Below are 24,633 nucleotides of genomic sequence, written 5' to 3'. Positions count from 1 at the left end.
CCGAGACTCGGTCCGAATAATGTAGGTCAGCTTGAAAATTCCGAAAAAGAGCGCGGGATGCAGCTACATAGTCTCAGGCTTCGCTGTATTCTGCCGCGAAAGCGTCGGTCGATGCAGCAGCAGCAGTAGCGGCTACACCCCCGCTTTCATGACTATACTCGCCTCCGCCTCTCTTCACTTTCTCTCCATCCGCGTGCACGTTGTTTACCCTTGCTTTCTTCTTTGATTGTCCCGCGCGAGCAGCTTTCGATCTCGTTTTGATTGAAATCTCTACACTGCATGTGTGTGTGTGTGTGTGTCGCGCTCGGATTTTATTTTTTCGAGCCGAGAGCGCGTGGGCGTCGCGGTTACGTAAGAGAAAGAGAAAGAGAGAGAGAGAGAGAGTGGACGACGGTAAGAGGGATTTCTTTCTGCAGGCGGGAGAAGCTATTTATAGTGCGCACAGCTGGCTTTGTCGCGCTTGTTTACTCCGAGCTGAGGATTAATCTTTATCAGAGCGCTTAGCCTTTGCTCCTGTCTTACTCGCTTCCGTTTCTTCCCGGAGGAGTTTTCAATTTCCTCTGCGTTATACATGGCCAATTTGGATTTTTAGAAGCGTATGCGCGCGAGTTTTCGCATTTCGAATTCACGAGGCGTTCGTTTTTCGTAGGGCCACTTTTCACGCGGAACTACTACATTCAGCGGAAGCGCCATAAAAAAGGAAAGTTGAAAATTTCGTCAAACTTTTCTATACCTATATACGAAATCGCGGGAAAGGGGTAATTTTCCTCAATGGGAACTTTTTTTGACTTTCCGTTGAACTTGGTGGAAAAATCCGTTCATATGACGTCTGGCACTGGCTTTCATTATCCGTCCCTCGATGCGCATATTTCATCGAATAAACGCGTGTTTCAAATATAAATACGCAAATTCATGCGCGCAAGCTCGTGGAAAATAATATTTTATTGCGAGAATATGCGCAAGAGCAAATAACATTTAAAGGTATTGACTTTGTATACATGCATTTATGAGGGATAAATAAATCCCGTAAACAGATAAAGGTGTATGGAAAAAGCGGTAAAAATAATTTTGAAAAATCGCCGCTTCACTTCGATTTCGCAGCATCCGAGCTCGATCGACATTTTTCATCTCGATTTCCGCATTTTTCAATCTTGGAATTGCAGCTGCTTCCACACGACGATCAATTTCTCGCCGCGCTTCCACATTTTATCATTACTTCTATTTTTAGCTATTTAGACCGCGACAGCGCGCGCGGTTCACTGAATTAATCGATATGTTACAAGCAATATTTCTCGTAAAACAATAACAACCCTCGCAATCTCCAAGCTCGCCGCGTGTATTTTTATAATACAAAGTACAAACATTATGTCACAGTCTTGTATATGTCGTTCGTTTTACCTGTAGTATAAAAGCTAGCGGCTCTCGCATTTCGCAACCCACCTTATGTGGAGCTTGATTGATGTAATGATTGATGTAAATCTCTCTCTAATTTTCATGGCCAAGCATCTATTTCTCGGCGTGTGACAATAGCTCTGGAAAGTGGAATTTGAATTGCAAAACATTCATCGAGTATACAAATACTGCTTATGGAAATTCGAACAATTCTCCACGCGTTAGATCCAGACCGACGCTGCAGCCCCAGCAGGCCACAAAGCAGAGAGTGCATCCCTCGAATCGAAAATTTCCAGCTAGAACCAGATCGTCCGCTCTATCCCTCTGGTCGCTTATCGCTCCGCAGCAGCAGCAGCAGCAGCAGCGAGTCGTTCCTCCTTCTCCTCGCTCGATGCACCCACTACTGGGGGCTGCTGCGCGCGTCGCCCGCGCTAAGCTCTCCGCGGCGCGCGAGTCTACTGCTGCTCTCCATACGTCCAGTCAGGAACGGTTCGAGCTGAGAGACAGACTCAGCCTCGTCCCGCTAGGCCATTTCCCCACCGAGCAGCATTAGCCGAGGTGAGTTTTCATTCTCGATAATACACTCGTAATAATTAAGTGTGAGCGCGGTAGGAAGTCGACGTTTGCTGTACACGTGTGTATGAGGCGAGGGTGAAAATCGTTCGGCCTTCGTATCCTCGCGGATACTGCGCGCATAAACAAACATCTCCGAGGGGCTGAGGACGCGTCAAAGTGATCTCGACGCGCTCGTGACCGGTTAGCACATCGGCGACGCGTGCGTGCATCGCGAGAGAAACAGCGAGTAAGCCTTTCGCGAGGATTCGAAGCCAATGTTTTGGTTGCGCGCGGAATCAATACGCCAGCCGCGAGTTCCATTTTTCCCTACCCTCCAAGCCTTCCACTGCTCGCCGAGTCACCTGAGTGAGATGGAGAGAGAAAGGCCCGAGTAACGACCTCGTCGAATTAAATCCTCCCCTCGCCGCGTTCGTTCTCCACGTATATCCCCAATATCACAACGCCTCCGCTGATTGTCCCGAGGATTTTATCGTCGCACAGCGAGTGTCCGCTTGTGTATTCGCACACACGACGTCGGATCGATCGTAGGTAACGGCGCACAATATAACGTGTGTACAGTTTGTCGTCTCGTAGAGCAGCTGGAAAACGCGCGCATTAGACACAAAGAGCGAGAGGCGCCTCGGCGAGCGGATCGATGCTGGGACGTACTGTGTGTGTGTGTGTGTGTGTGTACTGATGCAGTAGCTACTCTCCTCCTAGCCTGCGAGCTGTACACGATGTTTACGCGCGGATGATGTGCAGCGGAGAAAGAGCTGAGACGTCTCCGCGTATTGATTCACGGCGACTCTCTCGCGTGATGCAGTCGCTCCGAGTGTCGTCTTGGGACTATAGGGCTCGGTTCACTCGACGTGTGTTACGGCGACACGCACGGCTTGGTGATAACGATTTTTTCCCCCTCGCGACGATGCCTATAACCGATCGCGGCGCGGCGCCCCGTGACACCGTTGGCTCGTTATTCGAACGGTTCGCCCGGCTGATTTAGTTCCGCGACGACGAGGAGGAAATCGATATACAGCCAGCTGGCTAATTTTCAAATCCTCCGTCTAGGATAGTCGAGGGATGAATGCGCGAGAGTATAGATGGCGAGGCGGGACAGAGAGAGAGAGAGAGAGGGAGGGAGGAGAGAGGAGGCAGCTGATCGATCCTCCTCCCGCGCGCGCGGCCAGCGCCGATTTTCAAGTCGGCGAAGCGCGCCCCGCGTTACCAGGCGACTCTCTCTCTTCCGATGCTGCTGCGGCTGGCAGCCCTTTATCTCGGATTTTTCTTTATGCACTCGACGAGGCTGCCTGGCTGATTAGACCGATGCTTTCCTTTCTTTTTCGAAGGGCGCTTTCTCAGCTTTTGCCGCTTTTAACTGATTCAACACTACAGTCGACCCGTAGCTAATATAAGCGATAATCAAGCCCGTCATCTTCAAGAGCGCTATGCAAGTAAATCTATTAATACTCGCGTGCGTTCCAAACAAGCTGGAATCTCTCGCGCGTGTACTGTAAAAAAAGAAACTCGTCATCGCGGAGAAGAAGAAACGACTCCGTAGAATTTCCAAGTCAAAGTTGACTCGTCAGCGAGGTTGCGCAATGTTTACTTACAATGCTCGCGAGCGCTGGCTGGCGGTCTCGGAAAAAAAAAGTCGGCCAATAGACCTCGCGCGGTGTGTTGCGCGCGCGCGGCTTTAATTGTGCCGGGCGTCGTGATCTCAGAAGAGTGATGTCACGACTGGCGTAATCCCTCGGCGATATACCTACTCTCGCTCTCTCTCTCTCTCTCTCTCTCTCTCTGCATCTTCTTCTGCACCGACACCGCGGCTCGAAAAGGCCTGCATCAGTGAGCTTTCGAGGAAAATGTAGGCGCGAGAGCAGAGTTTATAAATAAAGTGTCCGTGAATTTTCTGGGATTACGCGGGGAGTAATAAAGTTCGCAGAGCGACTGGCGTGAGAAACGCACGATCTTGTTCTGATGGCGAGTTTATTGAAGGTGCGCGAATCGAGGCGTTAAACGCTTCCGGCATGAAAAAAAGCAAACGATTGGCTTATTCGGTCCAATTAAAAATCGTTACGCACACCTTTCGACAAAGGCGCGCTAAAGTAACGACACTCTCAGTACTCGAAACAATTTATGCGACGCCAGTGCAAACAATGCCTTCACTCGGCATATTCGATGCCGCACGAAAACACGCTGCCCACGCTCGCTATAAAAATACAACAAAAAGCTTTCCCAACATCGAATAGATCCATCCTGATCTCTGTAACGCGCGTGCGACTCTCTCGACGTTTCTCTTTCCGTCTGCGGCGTCTGAATGAAAATCAATTTCGGAACACTGACATCTCGCTCGCAATCGATACGCAGTAGACGCTCGGAAGAAGCCTTGCGCTCGCGAAGGTAAATACCCCCTCGACACGCGGCGACGATTTCCCAATCGATGCGCGGCGCAGACGTACCTTTTGAAAGATAGATGCGGAGAGAGAAAGCCGGATGGATATGAGGAGGAAAGAAAGTCGAGCCGCGCGCGGGTTTTGTACGGCTCTCTGGCTTTTTCGGGGGTTCCGCCTACGCAGCTATAGGCTTTTCTGAAGAGTGCTTTTACGAGTGGAAGTTTTTGTTTCTACTCGAGACTGATGTGATTGCCGCCAAGTTCGTGGAATCTCCTGGGATCATAGGTGTAATTTGAATGAGCGACGTCAATTTTTTCAAATATATAGCTGTAATCGATCAAGCGGTACATTCAGCGCAAATAAGTCGCGATCGATCAACGCTCGAATCCAGTTGTTGTAAAATCAACGTTGCATAAACGTGTCAGCATTAAAAATAACGAGGCGCTCGCTCGTGTTGTGGAATTGAGCAACGCATTGTAATGTCCTGACGATATTAATTTCGATCGGAAAAGTCGCAATATACAGGCGCAATGTTTATAAGTGAATTTATGTAACCCATTACAATTTCCCTAATGCACGCGTCGCCGCGTTGCGAAGACTAATCTCCCCGGGGAGTTGTTATTCAGACGTGATATGCGCGAGACTATATTATGGCTTAAAAGTGCGGGATACACGAGGAATTTATAATGGAATACAGAGTAGGCATCAGCTGAAAGAGAAAATAGTCGATGACACAGAGGCAGAAAGGTTCAGCGTTAATGGATTATCGTTAATGACGGCTGAGCCAAACGAGCGGAGAGTATGATATAATGTTTTGACGCGTAGGCATTCATTCGTTGGTCGGCTCTTATATTTTATATTATTAAAAACCGCACAAAGGGGAAAAGGTGAAAAGAACGAAATACACCGCGTGTGGGCGAGTGCAGAGCTTAATGGCCGTACTTTTATATTGTTGGAGGATTATTTTGTAAGGGAATTCAAATTTAATCATCACTTTTTAGCAATACGTTTTTGTAATTAAATAATTCTTTTGAGTTTAATTACTGAAATAAAAAGTGTACTATAGCTGCATAAGGATTCACTGTTTCTGCTCATACGATGCGTTGTTAGTTAGCATACTCTAATGTAAAAATCATGGTGTCGAAATATCTCATTCATACCCACAAACTTTGTCAACGACTCTATCACACTATCTGGTTTTCTTTGCTTTCAGTCGTAAATGTATAACAAGTTTTAAGATTCGGACTCTCGTTCGATACTTTTCAAATGTATTCCGTTATGTACATCGCGACGCTATTGCACACATGCCACATCGTATAAGGAATCCAATCAGCTTCTTCACCAATTAAAGTGAGAAAAGAAAACTTCGAGAGGAAAGCGAGTTTAGAAGGAAAGTGGAGACGGTCAGTTTATGCTAATCCGGTGTATGTTCCGAGCATTTAAATGAGATTATGTTGCTAATGTCTCGGGAGGATCTCGAGATCTATCGAACGGCGCTTGAGAAATCAAATTATATAAATCTCATAATTTATGCAAAGAGTGAAACATTAGTAACGCGCAGACATAATCCAACACCTTTTATCCTGATAAATTACTCAATATATCCGAAATTCCGGCCGCAAGCATATAGCGCAGTATTATCCTCGCGGTATCCCTGCCGATAGTCACGATCCGCGCATAAAACTTCTCCGAAAGTCTGCGGAACAAAAGGCTTTGTCTCGGGAAAAACCCTATCCTCCCATGCGCGCACACACGCGCCATGGAGGAAGTCAAGTCGTCGACGCGTGCGTACATAATTTTATGCTAACAATACCGACTCGCTGTATTGCACACGTATGCCTGTATAGACGTGTTGACGATGCAGCTAGACGAATAGATACGTATGGAGACGCGCGACCTCGAATGAAATTTAGGGCAGCGTCGCGCGCTTCCCGGCGACACTGCACAGCATACGCGTACACTATACGTATATACTACATAGATCAGTAGCATCAGCTGAATTTTCGGTCTCTCTCTCTCACTCTCGTATAATTCGCCGCCATTTAACAGAGAGACGATCCCAACGAGTAGCTATCGGTATCACGTAACCTCGCGCTCAGAGACGTATATGTATAGTGCTACATCGGCCTGCATCACGAGCTCACTCTCAAAAAGTAGGTCTAGGGAATCAGCTGACCGGGCGGCGGCTGCGACGCGCGTGGGTGTGTGTTTTTCGAGTATCCGTATGTATAACGTACTTTCGTGTGGAGGCGATTGCGGTGAATCTTTCAGTCGGAATGTTTGGTTACCTTTGCCGGAGATGAAAGTGCCTCTTCTTTTTTACCTTCGATGGGGTAAGCGAACCCTTCTCCTCGGGCTGACCTAGATAAAAGCTCTGTGTGTGTGTGTGTGTGTGTGTGCGAGTGACTTGAAGAAATTGAAGCTATATAATGTGTGTTGCGGAATCGAGGAGATGAGATATTGTGGGGATTTTCGTTAATTGGGTCGCGGAGGTATTAAAGATTAGAAGAGCTTCTTTCCCGTCGATTTTAATTTTCTAACGGCGGCGGCGGCGGGTTATTTGCTCTTCTTCTCCCGCGCTCGAGTAGATTGTGTGTTGATTTCGAGGCGGGTTTGTGGACTCGCGTGCGCGCGCTCCTTCCAGGAATAAGTATTTATTTACGCGGACGCAGCATTTGCCGATTTATTTACATATGTTTGCCATGCCAGCGGATGAGATAATGCCGCACTGGTCGATTTGCAGGAAGCGCTGCAGTTGCGAATAACCGCTTATATTTACAGAGTAAACGTTTAGCTTTAGCAGACATGCGCGCGCGGCAGGTTTTCGAAAAATACACGAAAATATTTATTTTACAAGCTGTGCAAGGCTTCTCGCATCGGAGATAAAAAGAAAGATGCAGCTCTCGCGCGCTCATTATCATACGCAAATGCGAAAATTAGATAAATTTATGTACAGAGGATTTACAGTCGCTCGTCAGCCTTATACTCGTCGGGCTGCGTTAACACGTTTCTCGCGAGCGCTTTTACGAGGCGCATAAAAAGCGAACACATGCAAATACAATTTGCTCGTCCGACGAGAAAAAAAAGCACCGTCGTGCTACGTATGCTGGAGAGAATAAGGAAAGGAGAATATATTATACGTATAAAAAAAAAGCTCGCCGCGCCCGTTACTTTCAAACATTGACGAAGCGCGCGGATTTTTTTCCGCTTGTTCCCGATTTCTCGCATTGTTATAATGTACCCACGGGAGTTTATTTCGGCGATCATTTGAATTGCAAAGAGGCACGGAGATTCCGAAGCGTATATTCAAAAGCTGTGCATACGCGGGCTTATTTTACGAGATTATTATATGTGTGGCGTTTGTCCGCGGCTGATGATGAACGTTAAGCGCGCTTTATATGATTGCGAGAGAGAGAGAGAGAGAGAGAGAGAGAGAGGAGAGATAATTGAGTATCGATTGAGTTATGTCCGTTTATGAGGCGAAAACGCGCGTTTTCGTTCGAGGGGAACGAGATTTAATCTTTATCTGATATACTCGCGTGCGCGATTAAAGTGTTACCTTGACTTCGATACGTGACTTTAATCGATCCGTTAATCTTTTTTTAACTTTGTACATAATCTTATAATCCTTCGACAAAAAAAAGAGTCGGCGCAACCCACATCAGATTAAATTTTAATAGCCGCTCGCGCACCGACGCGTCAAATCAAAGACACAAATTGCAGCGGTAGCCTCAACGACAAGTGTTAATCATGGCCTTAAGACAATGAGCGAAGCTACTTCCATAGCGAGAAAAAAGTCATCGAGGTCCTGCGTTGCCTCATCTCCTCTCTCGCATCGCGACGACACGGACAAGCAGCTCTCTTCGACTCGGCGCAATTGAGGCTGATCGCGCGAGCGAGCACCAAGAGCGAAACGTTCGATCGAGAGTACATAACGCATTGGCATATAGTAGCGTAAGACTCCGAAAAAGCTCGCTCGAGGAGATATGGTGTCACGCTCTAGTAGGCCGCGACAATCAGCGCTACTGGTCTGCATCGAGCCGTGCGTTTTTCCTCGCGGGCTCTCCTCGTAGCTTCGTCTCTATTGAAGGAGATAAGCCGCGTAGCTGTGATGCAGCCAGTAGTGACACCGATAAACAAATGGGATTTTTGTAACGGAGTGATGTGCGACACCGTTTCGCATGATGGCTGTGCGCGCGCTGGTTAAACTAGTTTATTTCGACGGAGATGGGATTTCAGGATCGAGCGGATCGCGTATATTGCCCTCGTTCGTTTTACTCTTATCGCGATCCACCTCGTTCGTTCGCTGCAGTTTACTGCAAACGTCCATATACTTTACTTTATGCGCGATGGAGCCTCGACTGATGACTCATTTGAATCCTAAAATCCGCACCTGCTCGCTGAAAACGACTGCAACGCGTGACCCAGTTATAGACGCCGGTCTAATCTGGAGGCGCGCTAATGACGCCCGCCGGCCGATTACAACTGGTGCGTTCCAGTATTCTAGACCACCGCGCGGTAAACATTACACACGCGTGCGTTGCTTTCGTTACAATATACACGCATGTGTTCGCGGCTGCAGTCACGTGCGCGAGTTCGAGCGCAGCGTAGCACTGCCACCTGACTGCGACGCTTCTGCTCAGTGTCGTTGTGTAATTGATTCGAGACGGATCGAGCGAAGAGTGGTTCGCCTGGATTTGGCCGTGCACGAATTTCGACGAAGGTAATCGAGTGTGTATGTAGGAACGAGAGGACAAAAGAACGGTTTTGTAATCTCTTACGGTTAAGCGGCTCGTTCTGCGGGTGGATTGTCGCCAAGTTGTCATTTTGTTTCTTTGCATACCTTATCTTCAAATTACAACTCGAAGTCTAATCAAAAGCGTACTCTGACTCTATTGTACCACCGGACCTCACGCGAGAAACTCAATATTAATCAGTCGAAATAATGAAAGCTCCTGCGGTATAAAAAAGTGAGCGATAATAATAACGATCGCCAGCGAGGAGAGCAAGCCACGCGCGCGCGCTTCATTTTTCTAATCAGGCTTAGTTGGTGTAGCCTTGCGCGAAGAGCCTTGTGAAAAGACTAGGCTTAAATTAAGCCTGTCGGTGTAGCCCGACTTCATATTTCAAACGTACTGCCCCGTGTGCGTATAATACGAATCGGGAAAGCGCTAACGAATTTTTCGATTAGACGCGACGAGCCCTGTCGCTTTGCACGAGAAAGAAATTACGTTGAGCAATACTGCGCGGTTGTGTATAGGTGCGCGCTGTGTACAGGCCTGATCGTTGCAGGTGATACGGCTCGAAATTATTAATAACCTGCGATACCGCGAAGGCGATGTGCAAATCGCGGCCAATAGCCACTGTATACATTCGCGTTGCCCTCCGAGAATGGAATACCTACTGCTCGTTGTTAACGCGTTGGCGCGAAATTTGAAAAAACTGTGTAAGCTTCCTCGAGAATGAGACGTTATTGCACAAGTCACTCCCGACTCGAAAAAGCTGCACACGTTATTTCCTGATGCGTGCATTGCACAACGAAATCACGCGAATATTTATCACACGAAGCCCCTAATAAAGCGTGGAGACTGCATTATAGCCTGCATGCAAGATAAAAAAGAACGAGGAAAACTCGCGCGCTCCTTTACGTAAGTCCATAGCGCGACTCCTACTTCCTCCTTGTGTATGCAGTGTATACTCGAGCGCGAGAAAATGTCAATGCTCGCTCGCATCGAAAGAGAAAGAAAGATGTGGGCGCGAGCGAGTCTCGTTGCTCGCATGCGAGCGTTATGTATACACACACACACACAGGCGAGTAGCGTCGAGCGTAACCCGGATTTCGTGAGCGCGAGCGACGCGACGCGAGCCATCGGCGCTAGTTTTCGTGCGTCGCTCGGGTGGAGAGGTTGTGCGTCGTCGACGTGAAACTCGCTGCTCTCGACTTGGCTCGAGTTGGTGTTTGTAGTCGATATACAGTGCTAGCTTCGATTTTTATCTCGCATACTGCGTGCGGACGACTCTGTGCTATTCATCAAGTGAGTTTTCGTAATTCGAGTAAAATAGCTTCTTTTTTCTGAAAAGCTCGGTCGATGCTTTTTACCGAAGGCCGCTCCAAACTAAATGGGAGTCCGTTATTTCAGCGTTTTACAAACTTTACGCCAGCAGACAGTTAGGAAAATTTATGCTGCCGGGAAAAAGTATTTCCACGCGTGCATAGCGAACGCGTTAGTTGGAAATGGCTGTTTCGAAATTTATAGTTTTCGGGGAAAGTTAATGTAAACAGCGAAGCGCAGCTGCTTCACACTGCTGCTATGAATAAACGAATTCGCGAGAGTTTCCTCTTTGATTTTTAAAAGCTGCACGCGCTCGTTCGGAACTGCGATTGTTAAACAATCGACCTCGATCGCGTAAACCATGCGTGTAAGTGCAGCGCAGGCGATAAATTAGCCGAAGTATAGCTATGTTACAGTACAGCGTTAATTTGAATAGCGCTAAAACAGGCTTCCATTGTTCGATTGATTCCAGGGACCACGGACAGATAACTGTTCGTCCAAATATGCGCTTCCAAAACAAACCTGTTAAATTTCGTTCTTCCTGCTTCTCTGCCCGCGTTCACACGCTCGTATATAGAGGCGCTTCCTCGAATAAAGAAGATAGTAGGTATATACGCGTACTCTGAGATTTCCACGCAGTCCGCGCGCTATACGTGTACGTGAAAAAACGCTGTGTAATATATGGTGCAGGGGACGGGATGTTTGCCCAGCGATATAGCGGCCGAGTTCGAATGAATGAAAGGAAGGAAGCGCGCAGAGTTGGACTGCGGCGTTATACTTTTTTAAAACACAATATTATTCTTTTTCGCGACGAGACGGGTGAAAGGATTGCGGAGTTTATTTTTCAAACATAGCCGTGCAGGAGAGAGCGAAAAATTGTTATGCAAAAATATCCTTCGTGCGCCGCGACCCGTGTGCACGTGCAAAATAAAGTTTTTAGGACGGAATATCGTAAGGTTTCGAGCGTAAAAAAGTTGTTTCCGAGAAAATGTGATCTCGTATCTTAGAAAAAGAAGGCGTATAAGGAAAGTTCGTTGAAATATGCATCCGCGTAAACTTCAACGTCTACTTTGAAACGTAGTGAACAATGACTTCATAGAAGCTAAAATATCTGTATATATAAATCATCGTCAACCCCTAGAGCACAAGAGCGACAAAGTCGCTCGGAAGTACAGTCAGGGCCGTATCCATGAGCCACAGGTGCAGCGCGCTTTGCTCGCGAAATACCTAAAGTGTCGGCGGCACGCGTCGGCGCTGCATCGTCAGCCTCTGCCAAGGGTATATGTATGCGCGCAAACACGCGGCGGCTTTTTCCTCGCGGGACTGCCCCTACACACTGCTATTACGCGATGTGTAGATAAGTCACGGCGATGCTGGCCGTGACCAGGTCGCCGCGCGCGGTCTTTTATTCAGTTAGCCCGACGCGCTCGACCAGTGCGGACTGCACCGCTCCTCGACTCTTCCCTCGGCTAACATTAAATACGTAGATGCACCGCCGGATCTCGTGTAATTGCGAGTGATTACCCCGCAGGGCTTTGAGTCGTGACGATCATGCTGACGAGTCGGATTTCCGAGCTTTTCGACGGGTTCAGACGCTACAAGGAGAAGATTGCGAAAGGCTGCGCTAGGTAAATTGTAGTAGGATTTGTGTTTGGGCTCCGGAGAGATTTGATTGTCGCGCGGGGAGTCGTTAGTTCTTGTTTGACGAGGCTGGTATTAAAATTTTAATTTTGGGAATTCGCGGAAACTGTGTATGTGTGTGTGTGTGTGTGTGTGTGTACAGCAAACGTCGGATGAAGAGTCTGCAATTATTTTTCTCTTTTTTTTTGAGAAAAGGTCGTGTGAGCCGAGATACGACCCTTTCCAATAATAATTCACGGTTGCAGTGAGATGTATCGTTAAAGAGTCGTTAAAAAGTTGAAAACTTTTTTTGGTACACATTCACTTAAACAAAGTATACAAACTCTAGACATTGCACTATCATAATAATGCTCGCGTGTCGGTGTAAAACATTGTGTGCCACTTTTTTTACATGTTATTTTACTGCGCGAATCAATCTGAAATTGCATAGCCCCGCTAGCGCGCATTGATTGTTCAACCAAACAACAGCAAAGTTTACCGCCGTTGTGCAGTTGATACAGCATTTAAAGGTCCGAGCTGTGTTTACAATTCGTCGATGTGCACTAAAAAAACTGTAAAATTTATATTTTTATCAGTGTATTCATTGTGCAGTAACGCGATAAGGGAAAAATTAGCGCTTGTTGACGAAATTCTATTTACTATCGCGCGAATCGATACAGAGTCAAGTTGACATTTCCAGCCGCCACGTGTTACGTAGCCGCAATCAATAACGCGTTCGGTTGACGAGTGTCGCGGACACTCGCTTATGCACATACGCGAAATGCGTAACCAGCGTCGCCTCTATATACAGTTGACCCGCTATACATTTTCCTCATTATAATAATTAACGATTATAATCAGACGACTAATGCCGGACTTTCGCTTTTCCAGAATGAAATACTCGCCCCAGCAGCAGCAGCAACAGCAGAAGGAACGCAAATCCGAGAGCGAGATGAGTTCGGTGAACGCGACGCCGTCCAGGGCGGCATCGGCCCTGCAGCGCTCGGCTTCGGCGGCGAGTCAGTCCTCGGCGGCAGCCCGACGGGCTCTCACCTGCCGGCCCCTTTCCACCGACATGTTCGCCTGGATGCGCGTCTTTCGGCTAGCCAACCTCCTGCACCAGGTCGGCTGCTAGGCGCCACCTACACACACCCACACGCATCCCCCCACTCGACGACCCTACTACTACTACTACTACTCCCTTTTAGGACAGCAAGACTAAGACACCCCCCTATGTTTTATCATTACTATCTCCGGAGAAGAATAATGCTGAGGCAATAATAACGGAGTCAGCGAGGGAGACATTCTACACCGATCGCTCTTCCTCCGACTCGCGAATTGATCGTCGACGGTGCTATGTTGTATTTACGAGCTTTGCTTTCCTTCTTTTGATTCGATTAGTAGACATGGCTGGTGAGTTTACGAGAGAGTCTGTCAAGCCCTGAATCGATGCCGTGTGTCGAATAATTATTTTTTGTTTATATCCATGGAAGGCTGAGCGGAGCTTTCGTTGCAAACTCACGGGAAGATACGAGAGCGAGTTTGCCTGTCTAGTACCTACGGATTATTTTCGAAGTTCAAGTGATAAATCCAATAGTCTTAGTTGAAGGTTCTAACTGATATTATTGATTGATTTTTGCCGTTGAGCCAAAAAATACTTTGTGGTTACTATGCAGGTAAAGATCCCTCTTGCATCCGCGGTTTTTGTCGCCCGCATAATCGCGAGCGATAAGAATCTCGTTACACGCGTTCGCTTCTGTTGGTAACACGCACCCATGGCACGAAATTCGCCGCATCGGTTCAAGAATTGTACACCGACGCAATAAGTTGCTACACAGTCCGCTCGGCGAAGCGTCAGTCGAGCGATAAGAGACAAAAATTATGAACAAAATGAAGAACGCGCTTTCGACAGCGTACCCTCACGCGGGCAGGTTTTTCGTAGATCAAATTAAATATACGCGTACACACACACACACACACACACACACACACATACACACACGTGAGTCGACGTAGATTAATTAAACCGAAGAATAATAAAAATATGTAAGGTAAATAAAGAAATTCGATCGTTGCATAGACTAAATAAATATCCGCACTCTCAATCTCTGGTCGAGATCCTAATAGTTATTATTATACATAAATATTGTATGATCGATAGTCCAGAAACAAGACCTCGTACGTAATCGTATATCGATTGTAATTTCCGCTGCGAATGTGAAATATTAAAGAGAGGAAGCGAGAAGCTACACGAGACAGCGCATACTGATGCTGCGAACTTCGCACCTTGATTTACCTGTATCGTCTAATTTGCGTTGAATATATTATATAGATTGTTAATTGAATTTTATATATAAAGTGTCTAAAAAATCCAAAGAGAGATAAAAGTAACAGATCGTTGACGTTGTTAAAGTAATATCACACAAAAGCAGATAACACAAATTGTATAAACGGCCGCGAAACTGCCGTCCGAGCTCCGTGTCCACTTGGACTCGTAGCCGCATATAGTCGCCGGGACACGCGTTCCTCGAAGCTTTTTTATGCACATTAGCCGATCGAGTGCGGACGACTACGGCCCCGACGACTGCCACGAGTCTAGTCGGACGCCTGCGAATTCCGACGAAAGATTTTCGGCCCGACAGCAGCAGCAGGACACGCAATTTTCTCCGATGTTATATACGATTCGACCACGTTACTAGTCTGTGCATGTTTTTTTCGTTCTTCTTCGTTGCGCAAGGCGAGGGACGAACTACACCTGATGCGCTGAAAATCGAACGTCCACTCGCGATTTATACAGCCGTCCCTCGCGCGACTTTTGCTTCTGCGAAAACTGTCGAATCGACAATTGTTACGATGGAGAAGACGATGGCGAAAAAAGGCGAACGGAGACTATGTATGTAATATTGAAACAGCTTCGACTGCCATGTATAAGAAGTTATAAGGAGACGTTACTGGAAACTTTCCGTTGGAACAATTAAAAAAAATTATAAACAAAAAAAAAACGAAAAAAATATCTTAAAGCGAGTTTATCAGTCGCTATTGATCTCCGACGTTGTATTATTTCCGCGACACACACGAACACTCTACGTTGTATACGCCCTCATTGGTTTTCCGATTGTGTTTTCGCGACAATCCCGCTCGAAAGCGGCCGCACCAACACGCACGTGCGAGAATAACAAGAGAAAGAAACAGACAGACACATCTTACATCGCTATAAAATATACTACTATATAATTGTCGTACGTACGATATCGCAGCAGCAAAATAGAAGCGACGGCCACGGCCGACCGCACACACGTTTCCTCGTTGAACGATAATACATATTATATTTTACGACTACTGTGTGAGCAAATCGACTAATAAACTGTTTGCTTTATCTCGCGACACCCACTTGTTCGTTTCTCTCGTCCCTCCATTTTCCCACAGATATCTCTCTCTCCTAACTCTCCGCCATCCTGTCCCCCCTTTGTTTTAACGAACCTATTTGCTGTTTTTTTTCGTCCCCGCGAAGGAAAACCTTGATCTGATCGTTGTCAATTGCCGCTTAGCTCAATTTGATAAATTGGCGATTTCGCTCATTCGACTGTCTAATGGCTTCGTTTGAGTTTTCGGAATGATCGCTTTAAATTATAAAACCTGAGGTATAAGCCGCTCGAGGATCAGAGACTCAAAGTCAGCGTAGAACTCGATGAAGACATCAAATACAGAGGCTAAAATGGAGAAGAATCCAAGAATAGGAGCGAGAAGTTTAAAATTCCATCAATACCTAAGCAAGCGCAGGGCGAAAAAAAAGGAAAAAGTTACAGCCAATGTTTCAGCTCTCTTTCCCCCTATACACCAGCGGTATTAAAAAACTTTGTCTTCAGCTCGAGCGAAGCCATTCACGCAACGCGCCGACTCTATATTTACCGCGCACTTTTCATTTCATAAATTTCTTTCACCGATATCTCATTCTTCGCCGCGTCTAGGTCTATATTGTACACGAATCGATAATTTTACGTCCGCGCAGTTCTCGCGCAAGAGAGAGAGAGAGAGAGAGAAGGAGAGAGGCAATCGGTACTCGAGGTCTATTAATTTTTCATTCAGGCAAAGTCCCGCGTGGGCGAGACGACCAACTATTCCGTGCTCACGAGATAGACGCGATTCCATTTGAGCTGCGCGTGTGCACGTGTGCGTGATGGAGAAACGCGACAGATGCACTTTCGTCGTTGCGCTGCGGGAGTGTTTACGCCGCTCACGACACTCGCATTGTTCCACATACGTCGAGTCGTTGGCGAAATGCCGCTGCGGTGATAAAATTGCTCTCCTATATGTTGGAGCAATTTACATCGCCGTTCGAGGAGTTACAGCTAGCATTATTTTTTTCTAACAATTGCGCGCTAGCTTCTGCACGAAAAATGAAAAGAAGCCAGCCAGAACTTTCGGATTATCTCCCAAGGGTACATACTGTGTATGGTCATCCCAAAAGCACTCATGCCTCCGAGCGAAACATCAATAAATCCGCGTGTGTGCAATCAAGAAAACCCGCTTGCGCAGAAAAATCGGCGAGAAGCAGCCAAGCCATCGATCAACTTCACCCGCAGCCGCAGCCGTCCTCCCGCGCTCTTATATTTTATTTACGGTCGCTGATCTAAGCTTCCGCAGCTGCACCTGACTTTGCCGCACTCTGGAATCTCGAATGCAGCGCGTTTTTACACGACGACGCACACGTGTCGCAGCTCTATGTATAAGCTCCGTTATATTATCCGCCGCACGTGCGCGGCTGTTCGTAAACTGTGTCGCCGATGCAGTGTGTTATAAAGATACGTGTACGTTATAAGGTTTCGGTGTTTTATGGGAGAACTTTTGATAGTTATACGAGAAGTCACGGCGAATTGATTCATTTTTTTTTATCGCGTGGACAAGATACTGCAGCGGTAGTTTGTTTTGAGGTAGATTAGATTAGACGATGACTGGTGCAGCTTGGATTTTGATGTTGAATGTATACTGTTCGAGGTGGCGAGGTGATGATTAGATTGTGATTTAATTAGGTTTTTATTTTATTGCCCGACACCTGATTGTTAGTTTTTTTTTTTTTTTTTTTTTTATTATTATTGCACAACAAAAAATGAAGTTTTGTGTAATAAGAAACAGTACACACACCCTAATAATTTAGTTGGTAATTGAGGATATTTATTATACTTTTAATAAATAATTTTACAAAATTAATAAAGTTATTAAATGAATATTACTGTTTATCACAAGGCATTTTATTGCCGTATTAAAACTGATGCGAACACATACACCCACTGCAAGCCGGATAACAATAGCAAAATCGATCAGCCGTCTCTCCCGACTCTATCAATTCGTATACTAAATATATACCTGCAAAAGCGTTTTCGCGATGTCTGCGTACTTGGTCATGCTGATTTCATTATTTTTTCAGAGCCGCACACGTAATTTACAAACTAGTCAGCGATATAGATAGCTTTTGGTGTCGTCTCTCTAGTGTATATCGCGCGATTCAGGCGCACGTATTGTATACATATCTATATAATGGAAACAATCGCATAGAGTACCTCTGCCGATCGATATATGGTAATTTGAGGGTTATGCGGACTCGCTTTTCCTTTCTGTCCACATCAGTGTTTTCAGGTCTCACCTCCTGTGTGTTCCTTTTTCAATATTAGACAGAAGTAATGCGCTGAATACTGATTTAGACGAAGTAATAGGCATAACTGCTTTGTTCTTATTTATTGCGGTAATTTTAATTTTAAAAGTTTGAGCGAATCTCCCGGCAAAAGTTAAATACATTCCTCATTGTTATCATATGTTTCTATGTTCACTTTTTGAGTCTATAAAATATTTCATAAAATGCATGCGCAACAGGTAAAATAAACATACAGAAATTCGAACAAATTAATACTGTTTATACGGCTTTTTTTATCACTGAATAGTGTCATTATGTTCAAAATTATACCGCGCCCACTGTTATACGCGATCCGACTCTCTGCTTGCACTATCGATAATACTCACTTACCACCGCAAAAGACACTCGTCTTCCTTCCTACCTTACCGACGCACGCTAATCCCTTCCCAATTCCCACATCATCTAGTTACCATGAAGTGTCGCCGCCTCGCGGCAACTCACGACGCCAGCGCGCATCGCCAAGCAACCTGCAGGTGGAGGACTCTAATTCCTTATTCCTCTCCTCGTTTCCCGGAAAAGCTCAACCCCGTTCGATTTTGCGCGCGCTCGCGGCCAGGTCTGCGCATCGGCTGCGCGAAATCTCGCCTCTCGGGCGCCCCCTTCCCTCCAAGGCGGGCGGACATCATCATCGCACGCGGCCGGAGTTTTCGCGCGCCTCCAGTCTCCCGCACGAGACGAAACCGGGCGCGCTCGCGGGAGCTGCCGTGTAAGTACTCGTAATCCACCGCCGGAAACGTGTCCGAGCGCGCACAGACAGACAGGGTTGCCGTTGACCGTTGACGCGAGCATAAGTAGCTCGGGTGCTGTGATTCGCTGCTGCTGCTGCTGCCTGTTGCCGGCGAAGAGGCTGATCGCATCGGAGGAAGGTTCGGACACATAGAGGTAAGAGAGTTTTTGTTTCACCTCTGTATCTGCGAGATATTTGTAGATCGTGCTGTGTTTGTTTGGATCTGACTTGACAGTTGATAGTGACGCGTGCAGTCGCGCGACAGCCATAACCTTGCAGCGTTCGTTTGCGATTGTTGGCGTTTGCGAAACTCGTAACCATATGTACGTTGTTTATTCGCGGTAACCTTATACTCTTTATTGAATGCTCGGTCTGACAAGATATCCGACATGCGTATCTGTGATTTCAACAAGTTACTGATCATGCAACGGTGATAGAATGCACCTTTCAGAGTGTGTTTTTTTATCCTTCTTTCGATTGACTTCCGAAATAACACACCACAAAAGAATAAACGCATCGTTTTCTCTCATAGTATATTTTGCTCGATACTTTGCATCACACGCACAATAGAGATAAAGCTTTTGCGCAGGCAATCCTATAAATCCTGAATTTAATCAAATATTTTGATATCCTTCTCGGAAGCCAGACTAAACAGGGCAGTGTAGATCCAACGCATAAACAAATAGATCACGAAGAATTGGATTCAATTTGTCGAATTTTATTATGAGGCGTAAAAAACTCGGTTTTATTTAGCGTGGATCTCCTCGTAAACGAAGGTTTGTGGATTTTCGGCTCTTTATTTACTTTCTTCACACAGTTCTCTTGATTTCGCAGGATGTGCATTCTATTGTTTGATCGGCATTGTAGCGTGCGCGGGAAATAAAAAGTTCAGCTGAGTTAAGAACGTGGAAAGTTTGGTGCTTATTTTTTTGGGTAATAAAAGCGCCGGAGATACGCTGCCACACTGTCCTCTTATCCAACTTGTTTATACATGAACTTTTACTTTCGAACAACATTATATGCGAGCAGAGGCGTCGGTAGCTTTGCAAAGTGTGCATTGTTTAGTTGTTATTGATCTATAAAGAAACAATTTCGTCAGCCATGTGCACTAGGACGCAACAAAAAACGCTATTGTATCTAATCAAGTCACCAGAATGGTAGAAAAATTGGTCATTTGTTCTCAGAAAAGTGGACGTATGCGATTGAGCGATGAGACGTCCGCTAGTCCGCCATCTCTCCGAAGGCGGGGGTGGCGAGGGCACGCGACGACAGTCCATCAAGCCCGGCGAGGACGTCGTGGGTAACAGCTGGACCTGTCACGATTACCGCAGGCATCAGTCCTCCTGCGATCTGCTCAAGGTGCCCTCGGTCAATCCGAGGGGAAGGCTCTCGCCCGAGCCGCGCATCATCGTCACCAACATCTTCAACAACAGGTCAGTGCCAGCTTGCACTTCCAATACATATATACGTGATAGTCTCTCGTATGCTTATTGGCCTGTCTGCGAGCCTGTCTGGCGTTTGGGCGTTTTCGTCAATTAAACTTGAGTAGGTTACTGATATAATAAAAAAAAAGTTTTATCTTACTTAAAAGAATTAAATAAGATGTATACTTTGCCTTTACTTGAAGCATAACCTTTTAGCTTATATTTGGGAATTAGTACATGTTTCGAGAGGAATTAGAAAATATTTACTCAAGGCGCGCTCGCCTGTTTATTCATGCAATTTTCGCGGAAATTCACCTTCCGACGCTGAAATATACATCGTCCAATTTTAACCTGGTTTCTAAACTATCTTCACCGAGTGAAGTTTTATCGTAAAATTTTCTTATGCCCAGAGTGCATTAAATTAATAAAATTACGAGCAATAATGTAAGGGTTGAAGAATATTGTGTCATAGAGTTACTGATGTTAACGCAGCTGCATAAATATACGCAGGGGATCAAAAGAGTGTATGAAAGCTTATAAAGGATATGTACGCAGACTTTTTTTAGAATAAATACATTGCATTAGCGAATGTGTGTATCTTTAGAAGATTAGTCCATGGAACTCACGCAAATTCTACATCTACTTGACTGCTGCATGATTTTGAAATTATTATAGCGATACGAATTTTTATTCAATACCACTATTCAAGACAATTTGTTTTCGTCTTCGCATAAAAAGTAGACATATCAGGACCTAAAAAATTCATGGATTCCGTTCAATCAGGTTGATAGTACATTTTCTAGTTAGTCTAAATATTTAAGTAAGTACAAGTCACATAATCCCAGTGCACACATTTACTGTCGGATTAACCAGCTTGGAGCACCGGCGTATTCATTCGAATATATTGATTCCTACTCACTGAGGTCAAACGAACTCGTGTATTTCTTGTGTATGTACTGGACTTCATTGAACACGTCTGATATAAAGTTTTCTAATAAAAATTTATGATCTTCAGTAATCTTCAGATTCATACAAAGTACATGAATATTATATGACTTTCATACATTCGGATAAAGGATATAACGTAGCACTGCAATCCTCAACTTTATATGTATGCGACGAATCTAAAATTTATGGCAATACGTAAGTATTTTTGAAACTTTCACGCCGATATTTTAATATCGATAACAGATTTATCAATGGAGCTTTTGAAAAGTAAATTGCTCGCAGGATATACGTTTACACATGAAACCTTGCCTGTTAAACAATCGACAATTATCATTGATGATTGACAATTCACTGAATAAACATTCGTTAACATTCGAAGTGATTGAATGGAGACTCGGATTTGCATACTCGGGAGTCAAAAAGCTTGACCAAATTTTTGTGCACCAAATTTTTCTTTTCTCGTCTCAAGCGCATCTTCAACTCTGCGTGGATACGAAAAATAAGCCTTTTCTCGAGTAAAATCAATGTTTATCGAACACCTACGTCATATATAAACTTCGAGAATAGAACATTTTACGATTAGTTTGCCTTTGGCAAACCAAAGCCGTTATTATTGTCAAGAAAAGGAGTCGCCAGAGAAAAATCATCTTTTATTTCTTTAAAGTTTTTCCCGTTCAAATGGTATATGACGTTATTATGTAGAAGATTACGTAAAAATACGCTGTCAAGGAGAACAACATACGTTTTTAAAATGTTCCCAGATTATGAATTCGCTCATTCGTGCGTAAGCACCTCAATTATTTTCGATCTAGTGCTTAATACCTTATTCAACGAAACTTGCTTACTTCCTGTGCTTTATAAAAATGTCGAACTGCGCTCACGCGCGGAAAAGAACATCCTCACATTCGAAACCTGTCCGAAAAGAGATGCGCGCATGCGAGCGGAGAAAGGAAACGGGTGAATGCGTCGCGCGCTCGCGAATACACCGCTGAAAGGCAACGAAACGGCGAAAAGAGAGTCGGAAGATGCACAGGGGAAAAAACGAACGAAGGAAGAGACGAAGAAGAAACTAAAACGGAAACTCGGCCGAGCAACCTGCTCGCTTATCACCGCGGCACAGAGTATACGTCTCTGTTGCTCGTGCCTGCTTCCCTTTTTTCTCTTGTTGAAAGAGAGAAAAGAAAAAATACAGCCGCCCGCTCGCGTCGGATCGCGCGTTGATAGAGAGGAGACGAGTCGACGCACACGTGTGTTTACTCTCTCGGTTTTCTCGGGCGATTTCTTTTATTTTTCTTCTCCTCTCTTTCCCTTTTTTCCTTCATTTTTCTCGGCGCACGAAAACGAGCGTGGTCTCTCGCGTGGCCTGCTGCACGGGACGCGCACGCGGTAGTAACAGTAAGACAAAAATGAAGAGTAACGGCGATACAGAAATAGAGTGAATCTTGCCGGAAGAAAGATGTTCGAAAAATGAAAGTGTCAGAGAAGGAGAGAATTTTTAAAAATAATGGCACTTACTCGAGGAGATGGGCAGCCTTTGTTATACGCGGACAGAGACATATCTTTGTCCAGTTATAGCTAGAGGTCTCTGGGAGTTTGTGAACTTCTGCAATATTTCAGCTTCCGCTCTTGTGTGCTTAATGCTGTCACCCGAGGAAGCAGTTTATCTTAAAAATAATAACGAGGATAGTTTGATATTAGCTATTTTTTCTTGAGCATGATTTTTATTTGTTTTATCAAATTCAAATCATAAAAACTTATGTAGCGATCTCTAATTTAAAACGATCGGTAGCTAAGGTATATCACTGATAAAAAAAAACGTTAAATGGAGTTAATCAATTCTTTAATGGTATATATGTATGTCCTTTATAGTAGCAGGTTGTCTCGCGTGTTCGTTTTCTCGATCTTATTCCCACTGAAAAAATCTATCACTGTAGAATACGATTTCCGATAAAAGTGCTGACACCTTGAATGAAGAAGATTTTTCCTTGTTTTTATTTTCTTATTGATAGAAACGTCCATATCAATTTCACTTTTGGTTACGATTGAAAATATCAAATCGATGAATTAATTTTCTTATTTTACTTGTCTACTTGTTTTACATCGATAGCACAAACATTCGAATAACGTATGCAGATATAAGAATATGGAATTCAATTTCTCTATGCCTATATAGCATTAGTCCTAGATTCATCCAATTTTGTTGCGCATTTCCATTTGATAAAATAACGCTTCATTATTGTTTCAAGAAATGCAGTCCATTCTCAATTTGAAGTTTGAACATTATGCAAAATACGGATCTTTTTCAAACGTTTTACCTCGTGATGACGTTTATGACAGAGCGAAATACGTTCTAGAGCCAATGAGTAGAAGGTTAATATCTGCTATTTTCTGTTTTTAGTATCCCTGGATTCTATCATTTGTAGTTTCGTTCAACTTGCAATATCTCGTACGTCGATGAAAGACTTTACTTTCTAGTCGATACTTTTTATACTTTTTCGAATGTAGCTTTTCACGACGATTTCATTTGAATATATTCTTCTCTTGATATATGAGAATGCTCGCGTTCTGTCGTGGTTATTAAACTTTTTTAATAAAATGACCACGGATATCACCATAAAAATCTGTTTATTAAAACTTTGTTTGAATAAAAAGAAAATAATCGCAACCAAGTCTCAGCATAGTAATAGCAGCAAGAAAAGAGTGCTGCGGATTATGGCGCTTCCGCATTAAATTCAAGGTATGGCTTGCCCTGATATCTTAATGCAGCATTTGCATCGCTAAGTATAATGTGAGAATCGCGTTAATTTAATCTAGATGCCCCATTAATTAGTGTTACTGCACCGTTTTATGACCTACCGCAACGTCTGCAAGTTAAAATTCAAAGAACTAAAGCTATAAACTATTATAATGACCGGATGACTTTATACAAAACTGACACGGATTCACAAATAAATATAACTTCTTATTCTCTCCAAGAAAAACCTCATTGTGGTGCATCTAATGCGTGCATTTTCTGACGTTGTTAAGTTACGAAAAGAAAACAGTGAGTTTCGTTTTTTGTCTTTTACCGATAAAATCACACTTTGAATTGACACGGTAAAGCTCAACTCATATATTTTTTACAAAATTAAATTATTTATTTTACCATCGCTTAATAATACAGTTACATTTGTGTGCACTCATCGGCCATTCTCGAATATTCGTTTGTCGCAATATTGAGAGCGAACATTGCATTGCCTGAACAGGCAGACGCCGTCTATGTAAATTTGATAGCATAATGAGTTCTTATTTACCGCAATATTGCTCGCAAGCACGTGTACGTGCATGCAGTCTACACGAAAGCATATAGTCTTCGCTATAACGTCACAAAAGGCAAAGCATGCGTATGACGCTCTGCTTTCATTGTTCAAATAAAAAGTCTTCATAAATCATTTTTTAGCATTAAAAAATCCAAGAAGTGTCTGCCTATAAGCATCGAAATAATCGTTGACAGATTATTTCATCGAACCCCCACCGTTTAATCCAAAAAGCCGACAAATCTCCTTAGTCATCGCGCTTAAAAAAAAACTTCACAAAACCAACACATTCAAGTCAAGCGACAATACGACAGCGAAAAGCTGCTCAAATTAATTGTCGCAAAATTACGCACCACTTCCAACGTAGAGCGAAGCCTCCAGTCATCATCCTCGAAAAAATGACTTCATCACCTCTCGAGCGATCGACTCCCCCTATAGACCCCGTTAGCAGCCAATCTATCGCTCGATCGTGCGGCTGAGTGAGCATAAGCGCGATGACATTTTTTTACGTAACGCACGGCGGGACAGCCCCATCG

General features: G+C 44.7%; 2 protein-coding genes across 5 annotated transcripts in view; both read left to right on the top strand.

Annotated features, from left to right (window-relative positions):
- The first annotated feature begins 8,674 nt into the window (after positions 1-8,674).
- On the top strand, positions 8,675-15,399 carry LOC100677839. Of its 2 annotated transcripts, none has more exons than XM_031923387.1 (2): positions 8,675-9,063; positions 12,905-15,399. In XM_031923387.1, the coding sequence occupies exons 1-2, from the start codon at positions 8,690-8,692 to the stop codon at positions 13,146-13,148; spliced, it is 618 nt and encodes a 205-aa protein (XP_031779247.1). In that variant the 5' UTR covers positions 8,675-8,689; the 3' UTR covers positions 13,149-15,399. The 2 variants fall into 2 exon arrangements, with proteins under 2 accessions (XP_031779247.1, XP_003425385.1); XM_003425337.5 differs by lacking the exon at positions 8,675-9,063 and adding an exon at positions 11,707-12,021.
- Positions 15,400-18,238: 2,839 nt separating this feature from the next.
- LOC100121750 (rap1 GTPase-activating protein 1) overlaps positions 18,239-24,633 on the top strand; it is a 148,529-nt gene continuing 142,134 nt past the window's right edge. For all 3 annotated transcript variants that reach the window (XM_031923381.2, XM_031923380.2, XM_031923378.2), the window contains exons 1-2: positions 18,239-18,584; positions 19,614-19,862. In XM_031923381.2, coding sequence (XP_031779241.1) covers positions 19,639-19,862 — 224 coding nt within the window. In that variant the 5' untranslated portion in view covers positions 18,239-18,584; positions 19,614-19,638. The remainder of the gene's footprint in view (positions 18,585-19,613; positions 19,863-24,633) is intronic.

Source organism: Nasonia vitripennis, chromosome 2 (assembly GCF_009193385.2).
Source record: "Nasonia vitripennis strain AsymCx chromosome 2, Nvit_psr_1.1, whole genome shotgun sequence".
Classification (NCBI taxonomy): Eukaryota; Metazoa; Arthropoda; class Insecta; order Hymenoptera; family Pteromalidae; genus Nasonia; species Nasonia vitripennis.
This window is presented reverse-complemented; position numbering and strand designations above follow the sequence as displayed.